The following is a 7,569-nucleotide window of genomic DNA, read 5'->3' on the forward strand; positions in this document are numbered from 1 at the left end:
CTGAGTTTAACTCGCTTATATCTTTCTCGAAATATGTGTTGGAAGCTTTTCTCTTTAGCTAAGTTCATCATTTTTCTTGACGAGTTTAGTTAGAAACAATTTATTTGTTGGAAACTAAATAATGAGTCAAAAGATGATCATGTGAAAATTTCCTTGAAACATCTTACATGATTTGTGTGAGACAGTCATTTGATGTAGACTCGGAATGTTTCGTATTGATCATTCAATCACTTGAAAATTACTTATAATCTAATAGTTTGTGTGAGATAGCTATTGTCGTCTTCTAAGGATGGTTCGATGATTGAAATGGGAGTTTAGAACAATCAACCATTGTCTGGATATAACACAGTATGCATATCAGTATGCAAACTGTTGTGGTATGATTCAGGTCCGGAAACCAAGTTTGCGTACCAGTATGCGAATGGTTTTAACTGTTAAAGTCCAGGAACCAAGTACGCATACCATTATGCGAACGGTTTTACCTGAGTTAGGTCCAGGACGACAGTATGCATACCCGTTTGCCGACTGTCGGACAAGACCAATGTCCGGAACTTAAGTTTACGCACCCATTTGCAAGCTAATTTGGTTTAAGTTCTAACATAGGTTAAGTATGATTTCATACTCATGAACAAATAAACATATAAATTAAGGAATGCAATCTTTGCAAACCGTGGCAAGCTAAGACCATCTAAATTAAAGTATATTTCATTTGTGTGTAACAAGCTAAGACCATCTAATGGTGGAGAGATATTGCTTTGGTTTTAAGCAAACTTAGATTGAATCTTAAATCAGGTTTTCAACTAACGGTGAATATTGATTGCTTGTTTCAAAGCTATCATGAAACTTATATAAGGGGAAACTCTAGCAACTGGGAAACCTAATCCCCACACCTCCTGTATGATACTAGTTGCACACTAGAGTCAATTCTCCTTTAACCTAGGTTTTTCCTAAAACCATTATATGTTTAACGACTTAAAGACTTCATTGGGATTCTGAAGCCAAATCCAACTATTTTCTTTGTAGTTGTTGTTCTGATCTTACTTGTTCTATCGTATTGAGTTTTATCTTCTCTATGATTGGCTCGAGATTTATCTCCGATAGGTAAGATATAAAAAGTAATCACAAAGCTCTTCGTCTCATTCTTTGTGATTCCATAATAACTTGTTATACTACCATATAATTAAGTTATTGTGAGGTGAATGATATATTTAGGTTGTTCTTCGGGAATATAAGACTGGATTATCAATTGGTTCCTGTTCACCTTGATTTATCAAAAGACGGAACAAAAACTTCGTAGGTATATCTGTGGGAGATAGATTTATCTATCAGAATAGACTTTTCTGTGGGGGACGAATTTTTTTTATAAAGTCTTCGACTTTGGGTCGTAGCAACTCTTAGATGTGGGTAAGATCAGCTAAGGGAATCAAGTGCATAAGGAACGCGACTGTACCTTAGTCGGTGTGAGACTTGGTTTAGTCTCAACTACATTACAGTCCGAAGTTAACTTGTAATAGGCTAGTGTCTGTAGCGGCTTAATACAGTGTGGTGTTCAGATCTGTACTAGGTCCCGGGGTTTTTCTGCATTTGCGGTTTCCTCGTTAAAAAAACTTCTGGTGTCTGTGTTATTTCTTTTCCGTATTATATTTGTTTATATAATTGAAATATCACAGGTTGTGTGTAGTTCAATCAATTGGTAAATCCGACCTTTGGTTGTTGATTGAAATTGATTGACACTTGAACATTGGTTTTTGATAGCGTCCAAGTTATTTCTCATATCAATCAGGCTCACAGATTTCTACCTGTTCGATTGCATATTGTATTGAGAAATTGAGATATAAATCTTGGAAGTTTTTCCTTGATTGAGTCTGACTGTCTAGTTGATTATCTTGGAATTATATTGGAGTTAGTCCATACAGATTGCCAAACGAAATATTGGGTGTGGTTTTTAAACCCCCGTTTTTTCTGGTCCAACTGATGAAAGCAAAGTATCTCCAAGATAAGTCTTTTTGGAAGGATAAGAAGTACCACATGTGTTCTTCCACTTGGTCAGCTATGCTCAAATGCAAGGAGAAGATGATGAAAGGTTGTTGTTGGGCTGTTGGTAATGGTGAACAAGTTGACATATGGAATGACCCATGGATCCCCAACCTTCAAAGTAAGTCACCTGAATTCACAAGTAATTCTAATACTCTTTTTCGAAAGGTAATGCATGACAATCCTAGAAGATGGAATGGGGAGAAACTAGCTCAACTATTCAACCCAACTGAGATGACTAATATTAAGAGCATATATATCCAAAATAATGAAGAAAACAACATTGATACGCTCCTTTGGACTGATCACCCAAATGGAGTCTTTTCTTCGAAATCTTTTCTTAAATACCTTCAAGTTAGTAGGCCTTCCATGTCAACTGGTGCAGATAATAACCTCCCTTGGAAGAAGTTCTGGAGGATAAAAACCATTCCTCCAAGAGTTCAAATGTTCATTTGGAGACTTGTTAGGAATAGATTACTCGCGCTCATCAATATGGATAAAATTCTTCATAATATCAATGTTGACTGCAGATTTTGCAATCAAGATGTGGATTCAGTTGACCATCTCTTTATTCAATTTCCTTTCTCTCAAGTTGTCTTACTTACTTCCCCACTGTTATGGAGAGTAGAAGCTGGGGGAATTACTATTATCAAAGAGGTTATTGCTGAATGGGTTCTGGAAAAGGACCATGACAAGTTCAAAATGGGAGCTTGTATTTTTTGGGCTATTTGGAAGAGTAGAAATCAAGCAATTTTCAACAAGCTCAAACCTAACATTCATAGTATCATTAGTGAAACTTCTTATCGGTTTGTGCAAGATCAGAATCCTGGTGACATGCTGAACACCCCCATTGAATCTGATATGTTGAATTGTACTAGCTTCTGTTGGTTACCTCTTAATGGGAGTATAATTAAAATAAATTTTGATGGTGCTGCTGGACCTAGGCGGTTTGCTTGTGTTGCTGTGATAAGAGACTATAGCTCTAGCTTTCAGGGTGGTCAAGCGAAGGTTTTGGGGTTCATCTCCCCTCTTAAAGCTGAAACTAATGGTGCTCTCCTTGGTGTGGAGCTTGCTCTGCCTAGAAGGTTCAATCAGCTTGAGGGAGATGCTTTAGTTACCATAAATATGCTGAAGTTCAGTAGATTTGAATTCCAATGACATATCAGACACTTAATTTTGAAGAACAAAGAGCTACTTCTGAAGTTTACTTATGTGGATTTCAACTTTATCAAAAAAGATGCCAACTGTGTGGCTCATCCCCTTGCTGCTTATGTAGTTTCTAACCACATTTATGGGTTGTGGTTATCTTCTCCTCCTTGTATCACTCACCTGATTCAGACGGAGTCTTCTTGTTAGTTTTTTTTTTGTTTTCTTTTTTTCAAAATAAAATAAATAAATATTAGGTGTTAACCGCAAATAAAGGAGTCCCAGATTTTTCTCGTTTTATATATTCGACCGAATTTGCATTTCATTATTAAGTGTAATTTTACCGTTTGACGAATTATTAATTAGAGTTTAATCTACTTAAATTTTGCCTTTGCGGTATTTTTTAAATTTAGATTTCAATATGAGCTGTTTTTTTTTCTTTTTCTTCTTCCTTTTCTTCTTTTGGTTAATAGGGCTTTTAAGTGTTGCAAGCTTCTATTTATTGTGGATGCTTCATGCTTCATTTACCATGGTTCACTTTTGTCATTTTTCTATTCAGCTTCACTGTCCTTTTGTTGATATCAAAACAGAAAACAAGCATGCTTTCAAACCATACACACTTATCTGACCCCGTGAGTAAATTTCCTTAATTAGCATATTTCCCTTACAAAATTCACATTTTATTTTGAAATGAAAAAGCAAAACATAGGTGTTGAATAGACTTAGACCTAGCTAGCTTGCAACCACAGACCGTGCGTGGGTATGGCAGAGCGTAATTGACATATGCTTTGGGTTTATCATTGCAGAAATAGATGGATGATTACGACGCCAAATCAGTGTAAGGCCAAAGAATGAAAGAATGGAATTTTAGAGAGAGATAGAGAAAGAGAAATGGCAATGGCAGTCCCTATAAAGCATTCTTGTTCACTGTACACAGACTTTCTTTCTCTCGCTCAGTCTAGTGTCTGTCTGTCTACTCATGCATTAAATGCATCCACGTTCTTTATTACGGCCAGTGTCTGTCTAATTCATGCAGATTACATGCTCCCTCTCCTCTATCTCTCTGTCTAGGTCCGGAACAGGTACAGACTACGCAGCATCACGGAGTCCGATACACGGAGAAGAGACTGGAAGAGAAACAAATCAAATGTTAACAGTTGTGAATGGATTGTGTATGGACTTAAAAGGCAAACTTGTTCAAACCCACGTCAATCTGATATTACTTGTTCATGAGTAGATATAGTAGCTAGATTGCTTTGTGCTGGTCTTCCGGTACAAGATTGGTTTTGGTTGACAAACACATACTCCATCCATTAAGTTGTGCCATTCAAGAAGCTTAATAAAAGTGAAACAAGTTTAAAATAGCCGAAAACAAATGTACTAAAGAAATCGTCCGCCTGTAAAGTAACCCTGTCTCTTATATTCAGGGAAAGCGCCCCTCGAATTCATGTGCAAGTAGTATATTTTAGGCTTACAAGTCCCAAATAACTACAAGTGTATGCTAAACCAGCTAATACTCGCATATTCAGTATCTCGGCGTAGTTATATTTTCGGCCATACCGCCAAGTCTCACCAAATGATGCCGGAATCATAGAGACTTACCATTGAAGTAAATTTTTTGAGCACATTTTGTAAAAATTTCAAACCGCCTAGAAATTCAACACGTAGTTTTTGCTCTTTTAGACTTTGAAATTTGAATCCTACTTGGAATGGAAATTTCCATGGTTTTCCGAGTGGGAACCCCGGTGGACTTGAAAAGGACATTTTTGTTTATTGTACATTGGAAACACCATTGACAAAACCCTAGTTAAATTACCAGTTGATTGGGGGATTTTGTTTTGGAAAGTTGAACCTAATTAAGCTAAAGAACAGTGACATCATTAGTGGTATTGGACTTGAAAGTCAATCTGACGTCCATCATTCATCAATCAAACACTGGTGCATCAAACCATATATAGGGCAATTTTTTTGTATAGAAAGCCAACATCAGTCTTTCTACTTTTACTTCAACAGTATAAGTGACATGCTTGTAAACCTTTGATACCCAAAAAAACTCATTTCTTCATCAACATCTTTAATTACACAAAATTGCCAGAAGTAATGTTAATACAGAGTACTACTAGTAAATTCTTTGTAAATTTTTACGGGCTTTTTGCTCAAAATATATACTACTAACTATAGTAAAAAAAATATACAACTAGCAGTTGACTGAAGAAACAGTGAGAGGATATTGAAAAGTGTTGGCATACTGAAACGAAATGCTATCACCGTTGATCAAGGCTTCACCGTTGTTAAGGATGCAGTCATTATACCTAATGCGTTTAAAAACTCTAGGATTAATCAGACGAGCGGAACTAAACCACCCACAGCTGAGATGAATGTTTGAAATATCACAGCCTTTGGTGCACACGTTCATAATCTCAACTGTGTACGTAGGGATGCCGTTTGGTAATGGTGGTGTTGATCCTTGACTTACGACTATGTCTGACTTTGAACATCTCTCTCCCCACATCCTGTTGGGTTCAATCTTTAGCTCTTCCCCCTCTGCAGAAATCACAAAAAAAGAAGATTATTATTAATAATTTTTTAACTAATCTCATCTTTTTAATGAAGAATGATTGATGAAAAAGCAATTTAGGCTTAATTCCACTAATCCATCCACTAATCCAACCAAAAGATAAACATCTTTAGACAAACTGGGCTTTTTATGAACCCTGATTCTGTCATTTTGATGAGGTAATAGGTCCATCATGTCTCTTCATTTTCCATGTTTTAAGTGTGCTAACTTGAGCCATTCAACAGTTTTAACGTGCGCCACATTTCTATTAATGGCGGATCAAAAACAAAACGACCAGAGGAAAGAAATAGAAAAATGGAATTTTAGTTTCTTCTAACGTGCGCATCTGCGTGTAAGACAAAATGACAGACAAGTGTAACAGAGGAAAAAAACATCTGAGCAAGTCGAAAAAGAGATCAATGGCAGAAAATATTGAAACCATAAACACAGCGTCGGTTCTGAAAAGCAGACAGACAAAGGTAGTAGTACGAAGGTTTAGGATTGGGTGATGAAACCCTAACCTAACATCACACGCTTCTTATTTTTTGTTCTTTCTGCTCTGTTCTGTTCGACTCTGAAAATGGTGGTGGACTGGTGGAGGACCAAAAAGCTTTCAAATATTTTCCCCAAAAAATTATTGAAACAATGAAAAAGAAAAATTGATCAAATGAAAGATTATTAATGAAATTCCTGTTACTTACTCTGATTCAGAAGCTTTCTATGATGAGAAATCGTGAGAGTAGTAGTAGTAGTAGAAATAATTTTGTGTGGTTGCTGTAAATGATGATTCTGTTCTTGTGTATGTTGTTGATCTTGACGATGATGGATACCTGAAAAACAAAGAAGATAAATGTAATCAGAAAAATGCAATTGTTAGTTTGTTTATTGTTTAGTATGATTAGAGACAACTCGAAGACAAAATAACAGAAAACAGAGTAGGAATAAGAACAAAAAAATGGAATTGAAAATCAAAATTGATAAAACAGTGATATTAGATCAAGGAAGAAGAGTAAGAATGATTGACGCACTATTAGAAGTTGTGGAAGTGATTAATCCACCATGGTCAGTTCTGATGAGAAGAATAACTGCCAGGAGTAGTAGTAGTCCGACTGACGAAAATTCTGCCATTAATACACCGATTCTTCTGATCATTGACAACTTGTTGTTCTTCTTCAACATCAACATTTTGATCAAGAGGAAGAAGAAACCTCGAATACGTTCAAATGAATCTCTTTCTCTTCTTTGAATTTCTCTGTGTGTTTCGAGGAATAGAGAGAGAAGTAGAAACAGAGGAAAGTCTTTCTGATTTATATGTGCGCAAAAGAAAGTAATAAAAAAGAAAGAAACTGAACCGACCAGAGTGAGAAAGAGAGTGCTCTCAACTATTGGGCCATCGGACGTGGTTTTCCCCTTTCAGGCCCATGATAATATTGTACGTAACCATCATTATTTGGAGAGCCAGGTGAGCATGGGCAGACGGGCTTTCATCTCATCCGCATCCAATCAAATATATGATCATGATTTTGAAAATCGTACGATTCACGATTTAAATCAAATATATGAGTCATATGACAGCTTAAATGGATGCACTGACAGTTGGACTTAGGGGATGAGCGCTACTTGTTATTTTAAAAAAGACTTATAAAAAATGTCCGGTTGGATTTTTCCAACCAAAAAAAGATTGTTTATGTATAACTATTATTAAGCCAACACCCCTTAGGCACTATTCATCCACAGTAATTGAAGCTGCAAAATTTGGAAATCCAAATTTGCCCCCGTTTTCATGTTTCAGGAGTTATTTAGAGAAAAATTATTTAAGGGTAGCATGGTAA

The 7,569-nt window shown here is 36.2% G+C and overlaps 2 protein-coding genes across 2 annotated transcripts; one reads left to right on the plus strand and one right to left on the minus strand.

Annotated features, from left to right (window-relative positions):
* The first annotated feature begins 2,028 nt into the window (after positions 1 to 2,028).
* Positions 2,029 to 3,192, plus strand: LOC113273307. The gene has a single exon (XM_026523049.1). It carries the CDS (start codon positions 2,029 to 2,031, stop codon positions 3,190 to 3,192), a length of 1,164 nt encoding a protein of 387 aa, XP_026378834.1.
* Positions 3,193 to 5,275: 2,083 nt separating this feature from the next.
* LOC113274372 (protein TAPETUM DETERMINANT 1-like) lies at positions 5,276 to 7,012 on the minus strand. Its single transcript, XM_026523783.1, has 3 exons — positions 6,766 to 7,012; positions 6,439 to 6,567; positions 5,276 to 5,724 (listed from the first exon to the last, which is right to left on the minus strand). The coding sequence occupies exons 1-3, from the start codon at positions 6,920 to 6,922 to the stop codon at positions 5,378 to 5,380; spliced, it is 633 nt and encodes a 210-aa protein (XP_026379568.1). The 5' UTR covers positions 6,923 to 7,012; the 3' UTR covers positions 5,276 to 5,377.
* Positions 7,013 to 7,569: the final 557 nt, after the last annotated feature.

Source organism: Papaver somniferum, chromosome 4 (assembly GCF_003573695.1).
Source record: "Papaver somniferum cultivar HN1 chromosome 4, ASM357369v1, whole genome shotgun sequence".
NCBI classification, from domain to species: Eukaryota; Viridiplantae; Streptophyta; class Magnoliopsida; order Ranunculales; family Papaveraceae; genus Papaver; species Papaver somniferum.

Excerpts from the sequence above, each read along its gene's own strand:
- LOC113274372 (XM_026523783.1), bottom strand. The coding sequence starts at position 6,922 with ATGTTGATGTTGAAGAAGAACAACAAGTTGTCAATGATCAGAAGAATC. Across the intron at positions 6,568-6,765 it reads CACTTCCACAACTTCTAATA|GTATCCATCATCGTCAAGAT; the intron begins GTGCGTCAATCA and ends TTTGTTTTTCAG. Across the intron at positions 5,725-6,438 it reads TAGAAAGCTTCTGAATCAGA|AGGGGGAAGAGCTAAAGATT; the intron begins GTAAGTAACAGG and ends TGATTTCTGCAG.
- LOC113273307 (XM_026523049.1), top strand. The coding sequence starts at position 2,029 with ATGTGTTCTTCCACTTGGTCAGCTATGCTCAAATGCAAGGAGAAGATG.